This window comes from Haliotis asinina, chromosome 11 (assembly GCF_037392515.1).
Source record: "Haliotis asinina isolate JCU_RB_2024 chromosome 11, JCU_Hal_asi_v2, whole genome shotgun sequence".
NCBI lineage: Eukaryota > Metazoa > Mollusca > Gastropoda > Lepetellida > Haliotidae > Haliotis > Haliotis asinina.
Window position 1 is genome coordinate 51,145,301 of NC_090290.1, and position 17,351 is coordinate 51,162,651.

The 17,351-nt window shown below is 43.2% G+C and overlaps 2 protein-coding genes across 3 annotated transcripts in view; one reads left to right on the forward strand and one right to left on the reverse strand.

Annotated features, from left to right (window-relative positions):
- Positions 1–4,478, forward strand: part of LOC137255592 (solute carrier family 49 member 4 homolog) — a 26,813-nt gene extending 22,335 nt beyond the window's left edge. Inside the window, exon 12 of the mRNA XM_067793028.1 lies at positions 1,484–4,478. Coding sequence (XP_067649129.1) covers positions 1,484–1,623 — 140 coding nt within the window. The 3' untranslated portion in view covers positions 1,624–4,478. The remainder of the gene's footprint in view (positions 1–1,483) is intronic.
- The window catches only part of LOC137255590 (sodium-dependent dopamine transporter-like), a 47,992-nt gene continuing 35,117 nt past the window's right edge, over positions 4,477–17,351 (reverse strand). Inside the window, exons 5-14 of one of the 2 annotated variants that reach the window (XM_067793026.1) lie at positions 16,697–16,829; positions 15,891–16,025; positions 14,685–14,788; positions 13,808–13,932; positions 10,012–10,124; positions 9,706–9,834; positions 8,534–8,633; positions 7,856–7,956; positions 7,145–7,315; positions 4,477–6,703 (exon numbers count right to left, since the gene is read on the reverse strand). In XM_067793026.1, the coding sequence (XP_067649127.1) occupies positions 6,599–6,703; positions 7,145–7,315; positions 7,856–7,956; positions 8,534–8,633; positions 9,706–9,834; positions 10,012–10,124; positions 13,808–13,932; positions 14,685–14,788; positions 15,891–16,025; positions 16,697–16,829 (1,216 nt within the window). In that variant the 3' untranslated portion in view covers positions 4,477–6,598. The remainder of the gene's footprint in view (positions 6,704–7,144; positions 7,316–7,855; positions 7,957–8,533; positions 8,634–9,705; positions 9,835–10,011; positions 10,125–13,807; positions 13,933–14,684; positions 14,789–15,890; positions 16,026–16,696; positions 16,830–17,351) is intronic. The other variant, XM_067793027.1, reaches the window with a different exon arrangement.

Sequence of the window (17,351 nt, forward strand, 5' to 3'; positions counted from 1 at the left end):
ATGTTCCTGGATGTTATGTCTGTGGCAGGGGTAGGTATGTTCCTTGGTGTCATGTCTGTGGCTGGGATGGGTATGTTTCTTGGTGTTATGTCTGTGCCTGGGAGAGTTATGTTCCTAGGTATCACGTCTGTGCCTGGGATAGGTATGTTCCTGGGAGTCATGTCTGTCCCTGGGATAGATATGTTCTCGGAAGTTATGTCTGTGGCTGGGATAGGTAAAATGAAAACAAGTCCAGTTCTAGTCGAAAAATTGTAATTATTGCAATAATCAACATTGCCGAAACTCGGAACCCTAGCTAAATGGTAAGAATGGAGTACCCTACCAACTGTAGGAGTAATGGAAATGCTGTCCTCTGATTTTACACATTGAATACATGAACTATATTGCTCATTTCCTGTATATGTACAGATATATGACTGATATAGAATAAAATAGCATACGCTTGCTGGGGTTAACAGGTCTCATAGCCCGACTCCCGGGACAAGTCATTTGTCATTTCGGGCAATCCAATTCTGGTATCTTACTTGTCCGTGGGCTACAAAATAATTTCTGCTTAAAGTTTCAAACTGCAAATAAACTTAGATTTCATTGTATGTGTGCTCAAAAGCTATTAAATGACAATAAAGTAGGGTTTTCTTTCTTGGTTATTTATCACTTTTCGATAAATAGTCCAGTAAACGCTTACATCAAATACCATGTTGATTTATTCTTTCATAATTACATCTTCGTGATTATGTCATAAAATCATAAGTTACATTTTAAAAGTCGCTTGCCATGAAGAAATTGGCTTTTGAAAAAATAAACTCCTGGCTGGATGATATATTGTAGACTGAAGTGAAAGGAGATAGGATAACATAGCATAAGGCAGTGTGAGGCAAAAGTCCCGTCGAACGGGATTGTCTGGGATATCGTTGAATCCCAAATGTGACAGAGGTAAAGATGTTTCTAGGCTGACATAGGAGTTAGAAGAAGAGTAAGAATGGATGTAATAAAGTGAAACTTGAACAGAATGTTACAGAGTGATTGGAATGAGATTATTATGTAGTCGGCCATATAGTGCTGTAGTCAACAGAACCATCTCAGCATACTCTTAACACCCATGTCGATGTCGCTATATCCTTCAAGCCGCTAGGGCCCTTGAAGATCCGTAGTAGAATGGGTCTTCTGCAACCCTTGCTTGCCAGAAAAGGCGACTATGCTTGTCGTAAGAGACGACTAATGTGATCGACTCGCTGACTTGGCTGACCCATGCCATCGGTTCCCAAATGCGCAGATCGATGTTCATGTTGTTGATCACTGGATTGTCCGGTCCAGACTCGATTATTTACAGACCGCCGCCATATAACTGGAATATTGCTCTGTGTGTGGCGTAAAACTAAACGACATGGTGTTAGATGGCTGTTTTACTATCATGTATTGTGCACACTATATAACTGATATATCCATGTGCTAAGTCCACAGTAACTGGCAGCTTTCCGTTTAGGTACGGCCTGGATGAACTGGTTCCTGGTATCCGTCTTCTGTCTGTCCATATTCCTGCTGGTATTCCTGCCCGAGGGTCACAACCGTCTGGACACTGACCAACAAGAACAAAGCAACACACGGGACATGGACAAGTGCTGACTTCCATAAAATGTCCAAACACAGAACTGACGTGGATGAATGGAGGAACAGAATTTCCTTCTTGTGAACGCAGGCCACCTCAGTGTTGGATAAACTCTTCACTTGACACGTCCCCACATCAAGTCAGATTAGTCAGACTCGTTGTTCACACATGTGATAGTATACCAAATGAGTATATCGATACTCATGCTGATCAGCGGATTGTCTGGTCTGTTTTTTTTATTTGCAGGGCGCCAATGTCTAGCACAGCTCAGGTGCTCAAATGCGCTTTGTTTTTCCCTCAATCATTGGATGTCAATCTCAAAGGAACATCGTAAAGTTCAGTCTCAACTCCCTGGGGATGATACTATTCTACAGCCATTTCGGTGCACTATGCTAATGTGGTTTTATCATCCTCGTGATTGTACCCAATCACAGCCGTATGGTCTGGAATACATTGTCGCAGGCCTTCCGCGTTTATAGCAAGTGCCTGTACCCGGACCTAGGTGTTTGCAAGTATTTTTATGGGCTACCATATACCAACAGATTCGTGTGTTCTTTTTAGTGACAGGGTGTATACTGTACACTAAGGGTTGTGACAACACTGTTTAAAACAACCTTTGCACAAAGTTGACTGAAAGGTGTTTATACCCGGTTACAATTGGGCTCGATCCCGGCACCTAAATTCGCTGAATCACTGCCTGGCGTCATAGACAGCTGGCCCACCAAGTCACCTATTTATCCATTGTTTACATATTTTATTGACATATAGCTGGAATATTGCTCAACAAATTTCCTGTCTGTGCCTGCGATGATTATCTGTGCTGATGCAAGACGTGAAAACAGATGGGCTACCATGGCCTGAAGTTTGTTTAATATTTATTTCTTGACTGTAGTCAGCAATAGTTTCACTGGGGCAACAGGGCGGCTCAGAGCAGCTATTTGCAAACACGTCCAGTCGTATTGTTTCGAGGGACGGTTTGTCCACTGGCGTGACGTACAATGAACCTGTGACAGCGTGTTGCGATGAGGGAGGAAACCCGTATGACTGTAGTGTACCCAGACGAAGGTGCCCGTATGGCCGTAGTGTACCCAGAGGGAGGTAACCCATATGACCGTAGTGTACCCAGAGGGAGGTAGCCCGTATGACCGTAGTGTACACAGAGGGAGGTAACCCGTATGACCGCAATGTACCCAGAGGAAGGGGGACTGGCACTACTGTACACAGGAGCTCCGACGTTTGATGGTCAAAGAGGGCAACTCCCATGTCTGATATGCACAACGGGGAGCTCACATGTTTAATTTGCACGAAGGGGAACTGCCATGTTTGATGGTCACAAAAGGGGTTCTCCCATGTTTGATGATCACAAAGGGAAACTCCCATTTTTGATGTAAACAAAGGGGTTCTCCCATGTTTGAAGGTCACAAAGGGGGAGCTGCCATGTTTGATGGTCACAAAGGGGAACTCCCATGTCGATAACGACAAGTGGAGCACACGTCACTGGCGACAAACGGCTAACTAACCGCAGTGCCCGCAAACATTTGAATCAGAAGTTGCAAGACAATAACGTAGCTCCAGTGCAAATCATGCACGTGTGTGGACATAAAAATGTACAGAGCGTGAACAATTATTCACTCCTTTCTGATGCACGACACTGGGGAAGTGGGAAATTTGTTGTCTTCGATCGGAAATCAGCGTTCTATGTTTCCATGCTCGCGTCCTCAATCGTTCCGTAATCGGCAGTTTGTCCGAAATAAATCTAACCTCCCAATGCATGTCGTACACAAACACAAGCAAAGGCATGTCTAGTGATGTTGTTCACACTATCTTCGGAGGTCCAATATACGGGGGGCATTCCACATCAAAACTGACAAGTCTTCAATGGCAGTGAGACCGAGCCGTTACAAACCGTCGCCGTGTTGCTCGCTCTCCTTTCAGTGACTCTTCTGACGACGAATGACTTTCCCTTTAACAATGTTTCCAGTTATACAATTCTTACAGTTACTTAAGTTGACAAAGATTAAATTTCAATTCAAAATATGTTTGTACTTTGTGTCTTCGTGCAAGAGCAGCTAGTCAATATGTCGCGCTCTTTACTTAGTAGCATTACACTGGGAGTTTACGTCCATAGTGCCGTAACACTGTGTTCTTACGCGACCGTGACCTTTACGTCAAGCTACAACAGCTGATTTCGGTTTACGTGGACCTAGTTGTCTAGAAATAAGAAATTAGTAGTTAGATACAAATCGATGATAAAGAAATTAACACACTCGCGAGTGTGGCATATTGTTTTTACGAAACTCGTGTCAGAAAAATCCATAGAAAAATCTAATATGTATTTTTGTCTGACACAATATGACACACTCGCTCGTGTATTAATCTCTGTGTAGTCAAGTACTATGTTTTTGAATTCCAACAATTTCTACAAGCGTATGTTGAAATCATCTTCTTCCAAAGATTAATCAGAATACACAACGTCCCGGACAGGGTTTATTTGTCTCTTTGGAAGAATACTTAATACTGGATATAAACAACCAAAATCTTCATGAAGCTGGGTTATACAAATGACCTTTGACCTTAGATAGAATGTGCCAGATGTGCTCCTCAGGATATACGGAATTTACAAGTGTCTTACAGTCCCGTACACCGTTTCGAAACACCGTGTATCTAACTGAATCAGTATCATCACCTTACTCTTTAAAACGGCTCACGGGGATACAATAAGCTGATGTTGCAAGTTTATTACACAAGTTAACACACATTACGTGGAAGTCATATTATACAGCGGCATCTCGCTTAAAGATAATCATTATCGTTATCAGCATCACCACCATATAAACCTTGTATTCTGCCGTAATAAAAAACAAAGTTGATGTATATTTTCGCACACTTTATTGCAGTTCATGTCAGGAAGTGCAAAGTTACCATATCAAAGGTAAATGTGCTTGTACGCTTTGCTCGTTTAATAACTGGTGTCTTAATCCTTGAGTGTTTGTCAGCTAAAAACATAATTAGAAGATATATAATACGTTAACAGCTTTGAAAAAAAGTGGACAAAAAAATTGATCCGTTAAACTTAATTTACCTCGGAACGTTTCATGATGTGTTCGAAGAGGGCTCACAAGAGTACAAGTTGAAAGGTGCACACTTGTAAAATGGTCAATATGCAGAAGAGTCAAAATTACGTGCACTAGAAAGGGGACAATCAGATCCACCTGTTAACTTTGCTGTAGAATGGATAAAAGCAATGCTGCATTTACGTCCGGAATAACACGAAAAGCTGATGTTCTCAGAACGTGTCCAGTGTAAGGTTCAACAGCGAGGAACTACATGAGTTTACTATGAATTGTTTCTAGTAGCATGCTTGTCAATAAGATAAAAGCGGCGAAGCGATAAAATTCTATATGATACGTTTCCACATATACCACTTAAAGTTTGTAAAGGACCATTATCAAATAATTTTGACGGATTATCTGATTGTTGGTTACATGTTTGTTGTCTTTGACAACTGACTTCAATAAACATGTCTTTACACAATATTACAACAATTGCTGGAAGTTTACCTGGTGATCCTTACCGAACCGAATAGCATACATGTATAACCTAAGCAGATGTGTATGAATGAATAGTAAGGGAACTCATACACTGTAGGGTGGTCCACACCACCTCCTGTCTGGGGAAAATGTAGCACCCCACTTGAGGCTGATCATCTACATAGGAATGGTTCCATATTGCGAGTGCGAAATCGCAGTAACAGAATGGAGGCTAGAAAACTTCTTCATATACCGAAGAAGACACCATAAAAATCTAGGAAGAAAAGAAGAGTGTTGACGAGTTTTCCGATATTGTCGTCTCAGTCTATATGTAAGATCCCATTGACAGTCAACTTCTGTTTCCTGACGTATCAGCAATGGCTCGCAATATAATGTCGTTTAGTTACAATGGCTGTGCGTCAGGACAGACGCCTCTCTCCCCAGGCCAACCCATATAAAAATATAAACCTCACAACAGGCTCCGTCAGCATTGAAGTCCACATTGTTCACACCCTAAATCAGTACAGTTCCAGATTATGTAACACTATCCACACTATCCAGGGGGCAAAAGGCACTATACGTGCTTCGCTTTCATACACATGTAATTCGATCCCATTGTGGACTACGTCCACGATAACCGCAAGGCGTCGTCACATCATGAAGAAGCAAGGTATCGCAGCGGAGTAATGACCCCCACAATGGAAAGCACTGGTTTTATAATTTCAGGAAGATTGCAGGAGGAGCGTTTTTGCTTGATTCCTGTTGTCATCAGGAAACCACGTGACCAAACCAGAGACTATGGACAGCTACATTTACTTAAATAAACAACCTATCGGACTGAGTCGAACGCTGGGTTGGCTGGGAGTGGTGCATTTATCAAGGCTAAGTTGCATAGAAAGACCAAACCACGTGAAATTATAAATACCAACATTGTTATGCGCGTTTCTGTTATACAGAAATGTACACACTCGATGACACTCGGGTTCACCCAGTGATCAGCGCGGAGACCGAGATACATGGAGGGCACGGCTTCACGTGGCTGTTACATAATGCCAGCAACATCACGACGGCAGCACCAAACAGTGGCTTCATATGACTGTGCGAGGGAATCGAACACGGAACTTGAACGTGAAGAGTGAATGCATTAAAGCAGTGCAGTATTGCTAACACTTAGATGGATCATATCAATACTTCTGTGACGGTTAGCACATAACAGTTCCAGTCTCATCTCAAATATTGAAAACACTGAAATCTTGTGACAGTCAAATATGAAGTTATTGTTATTATTAAATGATTTAATTTCGGTTACGTAGTATTCCATTTAGAAATGTAAATGCACAACTATAAACACAGACATGAAGTCTTGAAACATCGTTCACCGATAGGAAAGTGTGCATAGACTGTAACTGACGGTAGTTATCCAGCAGCATGCGACGGTGTTGGGTAAAATGAGTATTCCCCTTCAGACCTTAGTGTTCATCATAGTCTGGAGGACTTCCTGGCCATCAGTTGCCAGCTCGTCTTGACAACCCCACTTCTCACTCGGCTTCAGTGCCTTTTGGAATTTCTGGAAACAAGCAAACGTCTTACAAGAATATACTGTTATACTTATATGTCTCGAATACATTCCACATCCTTAAAATATCTGAATTAGTAATTAGTTGGCTGACTGGACATGACGGTAACCCCTTGAATGTGTGCCCTGACTGCTCAACTAGACAGGATGAGCTGGTCAGTGGTGTGCATTCGTTAGCGTCTCCCATACACATCACCTCTTTTATCGTGTCGCCATTTGTTCGGTACACTGTCTACTACACATTACCTCCTTTATCGTATAGCCATGTGTTCGGTACACCGTCCTGTGCATCACCAACTACACATTACCTCTTTTATCGTATCGCCATGTGTTCGGTACACCGTCCTGTGCATCACCAACTACACATTACCTCTTTTATCGTATCCCCATGTGTTCGGGACACCGTCCTGTGCATCACAAACTACACATTACCTCTTTTATCGTATCGCCATGTGTTCGGGACACCGTCCATATGAAGAACAACGGGAAGGGGAGTAGCGAGGCCCCCGAGATCATCCAACCCACTGCTGTGGCCCAGTCAGGGAAGGTGTAGTCGCCGTACCGGGGAGGGCGGTAGGAATACAGTGAGAAGCCAAACACAGTCTGCAAACACAACGTTTAATCTCTTAGTAAGACTCGCAGCAGACATTATATTTCAACTACTATGTGTCGATTCAATCCATATCTACTATATAGATATAACAATATAACACCTATAACGTAATTGTCTTACTCAAAGATGTGCCCCCCAGGACAATCACGACAAGGATATGTCTCTCTGTGAGATATTTCAACTCTCTGGTCTTCGTATGAGCCGACTACAGCGACAAACATCTGTCTCTCTGAGAGACACTGCAACTCTCCGGTCTTCGAGTGAGCAGACCACAACGACAAAGATCTGTCTCTCTGCGAGACATTCCAGCTCTCCGGTCTTCACATGAGACGACTCTAACAACAAACACAAGTGGCAGGAGATCCATGCAAGTGGAGAGCCAAGGCAGGCACGCCCGCACAAGAACATGTGTCACTAGTAGGTGATGGTAATTTCGAGGCTAATCTGTCGTTTAAAGTATACCAATATCCTTACTGGTGAAGCTGAAGGTACCACGTGCACTGAGAACTATATCAGGAAGCTATATTTACCAGAAGGAGAGTTGGTGAAATGTATCGCAAGCAGAAGCTCATGTGTCGGGGAATGGCGCGACCCCACATATTGGTGATGTCATCTTCAAGCCGCTTTGTGCCTGCAACATAGTCAGTCCCGTACAAATCCAGTACACACTGATTGTATTGTCCAATCAGACAATACACATCCAACCATGACTTCAGTGAATGCTGGATTGTGAATGGTTAATAATCATGTTATATACATCTGATTTTCGAAAACAGTAAGTATGTTTTAATAATCCTCTGGTAGAATGGAGATAAACCTACCGTGTTGGAAAAACAGAGGTATATAAAGAAATAATAAAAGCTTTAAATTTGATTAAACACCGAACCGAGCTATCGAACAAGTTATCAGAATGCAATGTAAAAAGAGTAGCCATTCACTAGAGTTAAACTAATCTCTTTAACTCAGTTTGTAAGTTGTCACACTTAAATTCTTATAATGTAGGTAAAATACAGGGCCTACACAATCTGATCAGGATCCATAACATTTCATGGTTTTGGGTCCTTACAGCCTGCAGCTTTTCAGAGTTAAGGGTAAATTCTGCACTGCTTGGAGATTGATTGACGGTTATGTACGGAAGGTATTAGGTTATCAATACCCAGGATGGATGATGATGGCAATATACGGAGTGGATTATGGTCGAGACATACCGTAACACCAGCTAATGGCGATGCACTCCATTGTTGCAAACAAGGCTAAAGATGGGAATGTTGCATACCAGTCCACCAACGTGATCACATAGATCCCTCCCTACAATAAAAGAAGAGAAATTAATGTTGTGTAAAGGTCCAGAGGTGCGGGTTATAGTTCCCTTCCTACAAGAAAGGAAGAGGGACAGTGAGGTAGCCTAATGGTAAAAGAGTTACGCCCCTTAGTCGTAATGGCTACCAACAAGTTGTCAATTCAAGTATCAGGTTGAAATAATTCGAGCAATGCACAACAATTCTCTTATGTGTATTTGAATGAAACGTTGGGTCTTTAAAATGGGCATAGTATGCTGACACTGCAAGGGTAGGCCTCATCGTTCCTTGCCGTATGTACATGTCTAAGTGCAGTGTTAATCGTTCCTTGCCGTATGCACATGCCTAAGTGTAGGCTTAATGGTTCCTTGCCGTGTGTACATGTCTAAGTGCAGTCTTAATCGTTCCTTGCCGTATGTACATGTCAAAGTGCAGTCTTAATCGTTTCTTGCCGTATGTACATATCTAAGTGTAGGCTTAATGGTTCCTTGCCGTGTGTACATGTCTAAGTGCAGTCTTAATCGTTTCTTGCCGTATGTACATATCTAAGTGTAGGCTTAATGGTTCCTTGCCGTATGTACATGTCTAAGTGCAGTCTTAATGGTTCCTTGCCGTGTGTACATGTCTAATTGCAGTCCTAATCGTTTATTGCCGTGTATACATGTCTAAGTGCAGTCTTAATCGTTCCTTACAGTGTGGACATGTCTAAGTGCAGTCTTAATCGTTCCTTGCAGTGTCTACATGTCGAACTGTAGACTTAAGCATTCCTGACAGTGTGTACATGTCTAAGGGTTTCAGTATTCCTTGCAGTGTGTACATGTCTAACTGTAGATTTAATCGTTCCCTGCAGGGTGTACATGTCTAAGTGTACGCTTAATCGTTTCTTGCCTTGTGTACATGACTAAGTATTTGCTTGAACATTCCTTGCAATGTGTGGAGGGCTTCCTTCTCTTGTAAGTCCATAGTCACAAGTCCATTTCACTCACGTGACAAAACAGCGTATGTGTATATGAATGCCTAAAGCATGTATTCCAACAAGGTTCAACACACCCGGTGCAACACAGAGGGAGGAAACCTCGTACCTGTGACACATACACCAGGGCCACGAGTCCGGAAGTTGACAGAACCAGCACGGTTGCCAGCCAACGTCTCCGTGCAAGGCTGGGTATTCGGTCTGTCACGGCGGTCACTACCATCTCATACGTAGGTATCTGGAAGTAAACAGTATTGCATAATATATCTCGGCCAAACTTGTCTTGACTGTACTCTCATACCAGTCACTTGAATACACTATAATATGCATAGTTTTACATCTCTCGGTCTAACAGAACTGGACTTGCTTCCAGGTTGCCGATGCTAAACTGACAATGGCAGTTGGATCGTTTTACCAGGGTATCGATCAGCAGCAAAACCAGCATGATGAAGGTGAAGGCCGACCACAGCTGTGGTAGGGGAAGAGCTGACACGACCTCCGGGAACACCATGAAGGCGAGGTTGAACCCTGGAAAGAAGAAAACCGTTATTTAGACTCATATTTGTGCAGTAATGTACAGTGGAATGTCTGAGCATTCTGTGACAGTTGTCACGATCTTACAGAGGTGCAAAACTGAACATGTTAATGGAAGAATTGTGTTGGCTGTATGCGGCATTAATACGATGTCATTTCTCGTTAATTGGTGATGGAAATCACCACACTGATAAATTACATATAACAGAGTGTTTTACAGGCTGCTCAGTAACTAACTAAATTATTCAGTTGACGTCTGCATCTACTTAGAACACATACATTGAATGTACTCATGATTACATCAACAGACAACAAAAGGGACTGTCCGAGAAGGTACTGTAACGTTTTCGGCAATATGCGAAATACGTGATACGTGACCGTACGATACGTTAACATAATTATATCTATAACACGCGAGAAGCCCCAGCGTAAACACCGTTACCACCGTCACGTCAGTTCACGAAACGCTGTCATCACCCGCTGCTGTCGTCACTTATTACTGTCATCACCCACTGCTGTCGTCACTTATCACTGCTATCACTCACTGCTGACCCCCGTACTGTTGTCATCACTAGTAACTGCCATCACCCACTACTGTCGCCACTTAGTACAGTCATCACTCACTGTCGTCATCACTTACTGTTGTCATCAACCACAGCTCTCGTCACTGGTAACTGTAATCACCCACTGCCATCGTCATGTATTACTGTCATCATTCACTCCACTTACTGCTGTCATCACCCACTGCTGTCAGAACTAGTAATTGTCATCACCCACCGCTGTCGCCAATTACTGCTCCGATAAGCCACTGCTGTCGTTAATTACCGCTCCCATCACCCATCGTCAGGTAATACTGGCATCACTTACTGCTGTTGTCACCCACTTGTGTCGTAGGTTACTGTTGTCACCACTAGTTAGTATCATCATCCACTGATGTCACTTGCTGTCATTACCTGCTGTAATCATCACTCATTGCTATCATCACTCACACCGCACTCTACTATAAACGTCATTCACTGCTGTCAATACTCACTACAATCATCACTTAATGCTGTCATCACTTATTACTGTTATCATTCACTGCTGTCGCCTGTTATTATTGTATTACCCACAACTGTCGTTACGTATAACTGTAATCACCTGCTACTGTTATCAATTATTATTGTAATCACCCAAAGCTCTCAATACCCACTACCGACATCCTCTGCTGTTGTCGTCACCCACAGCCCCATTTACACGATGAAGAATTGACTGACAAAAGCAGCAGCTTGTGGATGCATGTCATTCTACTGCTTAATAACTTGCAATGTTACACTTGAAACTATGGTACACTGTGACATGACATCTCACGGTACACCGTACACTGCAACACGACATCCCGCTGTGTACCGTACACTGCCGCCCAGTATATTGTGGTGTATGGTACACTGCCGTGCGACATCTCGTAGTGTATCGTACACTGCATGACTACATCTCGCTATGTAGGGAACCCTGCGGCATGGCATCTCGCAGTGTACGGTATGTCGAGGCACGCCATTTCACTCTGAACGGTACACTGTGGCTTGACATCTCGCGCTGTACCTTACACTACGAAACGCCATCTCATGGGGTACAATACACTGTGGCACAACATCTCGCTGTGTAAGGTAGACTGTGGCACAACATCTCGCTGTGTAAGGTAGACTGTGGCACAACATCTCGCTGTGTAAGGTAGACTGTGGCACGACATCTCTCGCTGTACAGTGCACTGCGGCTCGAGATCTCGCCATGCAAGGAGCCTTGCACTATGACATCTCCCACTGTACAGTACACCGCGGCACGCCACTGTAGCACGATGAAAAGCTCTGAACTTAATCATGCTGTACCACATAATATTGTCAGTTGGCTTCTCATGACTTCAACTTAGTTCCACAGAGGTCAAGACACCTTGGTACTGCAATCGGTACTGGTGTACCTTGAATATACGGGGTTCAGAATGTCCTTCTGGTGATATGAATTATTGAGAAATGTCTCTTTGTTTCAAAAGTGGCGAAAAACAGCGAATGTCAAAACTGGTGAATTTGTTGTACCTCAACACTTCAATGATTCTTCTCCTTGTCCGTTAGTCTAAACGTTCTCACATGCTGTCACATGTCATTAGTTTATTCGGTTACATGTCGTCACTTACTGCTGTCACATATCATCACTTTCTACGGTCATGTGTCGTCACTTACTGCTGTCACCTATCTCACTGCTATCACATGTCGTCATTGCTGTTACATGCCCTTACTTAATGCTGTCACATGTTATCACTTACTGCTGTCACGCGTCGTCACCTACAGCCGTTATATGCTGTCACTTACGATGGCAACATGGCGTCACTGTTGTTACATGTTGTCACTTTTGACGGCTACATGTCATCACTTTCTGCTGTCTCATTTTGTCACTTGTCGCCACTTACTACTGTAATGACATGTCGTCACTTACTGCAGTCACACAACTGCACAGGGAGGAAAAGATAATTTTGCCCATTATGGTCTGTGCAGACGACGATTCTCAAAACGGAAGACTGGTGGATAGTGGAGAACCAATGATGGATAGTGGAGAACCACTGATGACCTGATGAATCTTCGAGGTAAAGGTTTGTCCCCTCTCGTGAGAATGTGACCTGTTGTGACCTATCATTCACGTCACATGGTTCTCGCATCTCAATCCAAGTCACCAAATATCACTACTAGATTCCTAGGCACTTTCTAGCCAACGGAAATGTGTTCATTGGTTGTGTATTTCTTTCAAACAAACGGGGGAAGAACTGTACTTTAACGCATGCAAACTGTTAATTATGAACTAAACACTACACTGTCAGGCCCATAACCTTAAAGGCAACCTTTGTACAGTTCGGTGGTAACGGGGCAACGACACACCAACACCGACGTCGCAGCAGTGCGTAAATGTTACCATTATACTATTCATCTTGGAAGTCAGGTTGACCAAAGGATCTTCTCTACGCCATCACCCAATAACGTAATCATTAGACACCGCCGATCTCCCTTGATGTCCACTGGAGGACAGTCAGGAGAAACATGTGACATAGGCAGTGTCTCTATCCGTGGTCATGCTTCTGGTTAGCCAGTGAGCCCTCGCTAATCCAGACCGTGCAGGAAATGCTTACATGAACACAAAGTCCTGATTGATAGTAATCATCAATCAGCAGTTTTCTTTGATATAATCTTGAACGTCTCCGTCCAGTTAAAAGGAGTGTCGCAATAAATACTGATATACATTAAAGATTGACTCTAAACGCTAGTGTGCAGGATATGCTTTAAAACTATCGTTGAACTCTAGTGTGTAGGGTATACCTTGAAGACTGACTCTAGACACTGGAGTGTAGAAAATGTGCATGCGACATAGTATGACTATGACACGGGGTATACATGTACACTAAGGATGCGTATTGACGTAATGTTACCTTGCTAGGTGTTACCTACCTTTACCCTCGGTGTGGACGTTCAACGGCTACAGGGAGTGAGGATATTGGCTGGACACACGGATCATCCTGCCTTCCCCTGGATGTCCTTACAACTCTTTATTCACCCTTATTCTGAAATTACTTATATAATAACCTTTATGCTTTGAGAGCTTGTGCACAGCACATTATTTTTTTTTATTCACATAAAAAAGCACATGGTATAGCGTACCTGATGACTGGAAGTCCTCCACGGTCAGGCCTCTCTGGTGGGCCACGTGTCCGATAATAGCAAACACGGAGAAGCCGACGTAGATGCAGCTTATGGCGTCCACGAGGCACATGACTATTGAGTCCCTAGAAACACATGGTAAGAGTCCTGTAAAGTTCTGTAAAGGTTCTGAAACGTTTGATAGAGGCTATACACAAGTCCTACACAGGTTCTGATCTAGATGTATGCAAACACAGCAACATCATTCACAAGCTACTTCAAGGATAGGTAGAGGAAGTGTAAGCATGTGGGCCGTGAGGATTACCACATGCGTATCTGAGGAACGCTGTACCTATGACACAGTTAAATGACATGACAGCATCTGGCGTAACGACTCCGTACACGCCTCTAAGGGACGTGTTGTCATTGCTACTAGCCATCCAAAGTCAGGATCGGTTGTTTGAGGTGTAATGGATTTTCCTGGTTGTAATTCAACTGTCCGAGATGGTTCCATGGACGTTCCACTGGCCTCAGGCATCCATATTGAAAGTGAACTCAGTTACGTTTCAAATTGGTTACACTTGACATTATAATGCAACGTTCAGCAATATTCCAGCCACATCACCAAGTTCAAATACAACTGATCCCCCGAGTTGTCAGCAACATCTTTAGAAATCAAATGTTTACCTACTAACTGACTACTACTACTAACTGACTTGTTGCCTATGTGTTAGTAAGGAAGGTATCATAGCAACACCCCGCCCAAACGTCATGATAACTGCACTGATCAAAGAGCACATAGAAGGTAATTACCATTACCTGATAAGCAAACAATGTTTTTGTGACGGAGAAGGGTCCGGTTTAAACATATGTCAACATACGTAAAGTGTTTCCGTACCTTAGGCAGTTATTGTTAAATTTGTTGTGGCCTGACATCGTTACGATACAACCCATGCCAATCCCCATTGAAAACAGGGAATAGGCACAGGCCTCCAACCATACCTATAGGAACAACAGAGACAGATTAACAGTGATTGCATTATACTGACAGCACACACTCTTACAAAGCAGCGGATCGTGGCAAATACATGTAAATACTGTGAACACCCTATTCATGAATCTTTATGCTTGAGAAAGCTATTTATGGATGAACAGTTTACACGTGACGCACGCAGCAGATCCACACATACACGTGTTGTGTGGTGTCTTGCACCGTCGGGATTGCCAAGTTGTTGTCAAACCTGAGACCGCATGGTAGACTAAGCGATGGATCGGGTCTGGCGTCTTCGCTGTGACTGAGCGAATCCCGCTCCAGATTGAGCAATGAAAGGTCTCTTGACAACACCCGGATAAACTTCCCCATCATACCCATCGTGCTCCTAGGACCAATCAAACTCGTTTGTGCTCATGCTGTCGCCTGTCATCTGTTACTACCGGTTCCAATTTGTGCATAATTGTCACACAAAATTTATTAGAAACTCTGACGGTGTGGGCAATCTTCAACTGTTCCTGCGTGTACCCTAGTAAATAATATTGCACAGACTCCACATCCTGGTATGTTCTCAACTGTGTTTTGATGATCTTCCAATCGATATTTTTTGGTCCCCCGAACACTGCGATATTCCAAATGTCTGACGAGAGTCCAGTGATGGTCACTACCACAGGTACAACCAGTGGAAGTACGATGATGGCAGTTCAGTGATGGTCATGACCACACACCCTGCCAGTGGAGTTACGATGATGACAGTCCAGTGATTGCCCTGGTCACTCAACCAGTGGAGTTACCTGTCCAGTGATTGTCCTGACAAGACCCTACCAGCAGAGATATAATGACGGCGGTCCAGTGATAATAATGACCACCCACTCAACCAGTGGAGATACGAAAACAAGGCATCGAACCTGACTGGAGTCTTTGGTCCTACCCAGAATTCCCACAGGACAAACTTGTTAAAAACTGACGTTAAACATATTTATACACCTAACATTTGGAAGATGAGACATTCCTGGATACGTTTCCTCAAACAGCCCACCACGCCACAAACACCTTTAGTTATTGCTCTCTTAGCTTATGAAAGGCGATACAAAATGTGGATTTTAGTTTTACTCTTGGGTACAACAGCTTCTCGAAGTTGGGATATATATAATAATAAATCCCGTCAGCGGATCCTGGAAGTAGGCAGCCCCGAATGAGGAAGACGGTGTTGAGGACGTACGGGACGCTGACGGTGATGTACACAATCTGCAAGAAAAGAGATGATATCCAGCATGTGGTGTTGACAGAAAATGCAGGTATGTGCACGCAGTGATGATACATTAACATCATACATAGTGAGGATAGAGAAATATTTATTAGATGTTGTGATAATACATCTATACCATGCGTACTGATAATACATGTACACCGTACATCGGCATGATGCAGACATAGTACATATGGTGATGATACAGGTATATCATACATGGGAATCATATAGAGATACTACATGTAGTGATGATACAGGAAGAGTACATGATGCGATGATATAGGTATACTATACGTAGCGATGATACAGGAACAGTATATGATATACATGTATACTACCTGTAGCGATTATGTAGACATACTATATTTAGTGATGATGTATGCATACTACATTTAGTGATGATACAGGTATACTACCTGTAGTGACGATACAGGCATACTAAAATCGACAGATGGATGGTCATCGACTGACCAGTGTCATCCGCTATTGTGTAGCGTTGTCTAAATCCTCATCCAAATATACCACTGTAATCACGAACAGCCGTTTCAACAATCAAGCCAGAAGACTACAGGTTCCTAGCTTTCCCATTTTGTTGCCTGCTGAGAACAGAGATGTCACGTTGTGGACACATCCCTGGATCTCCAGGCTACGTGAAGAAGACGCTCACCTTCCCCGACACTTTGATCCCCCACAAGACGCTGAAGAATGCTGCAAGAATGGCGACAGCGAGGAAACCAGCCAATGGCCATCTGATGCCGCCTATCTGGTCCAACCCGCTCGTAATCTCAAGCACCTTGTACCTGTGTAGTAAATAACAAAACCAATAGAGTGACATAGGCAGTGCAACCTTTCAACATTAGTTGTCAGTACAATTCGTGTTTACTTTTAAAGTCTGGTATTCCATGCCAAGTGGATGAGCCTCTATCCCCATTGAGATGTGTAGTGCTACTGAAGTTAGGTGAAGCAATACACATGTAAACAAGCGTCCATACATTTGTACAGAGTTCGGACATTCGGACTCGTGCAATAGAACATTTACATGCTTAACAATAATCAAGGTGAAACGATATTTTGGCATTTCAGAGAATATTATCTTTGACAGAATGAAAATGATGATATAACGACATAGTGGTGGATCGCACATAACAGAAACAGAAATCCGCACGTTTCTGATACCAAGTTGGCATTCGTAACTACTCGTCTCTTTCCGTGACCTACATTCGTAACTACTCGTCTCTTTCCGTGACCTACAAGAAGACACGCACCCCCCTCGTGCACCATTATTGCCAAGAATCGTGGCAAACCAATCAAATCGCTCGTAG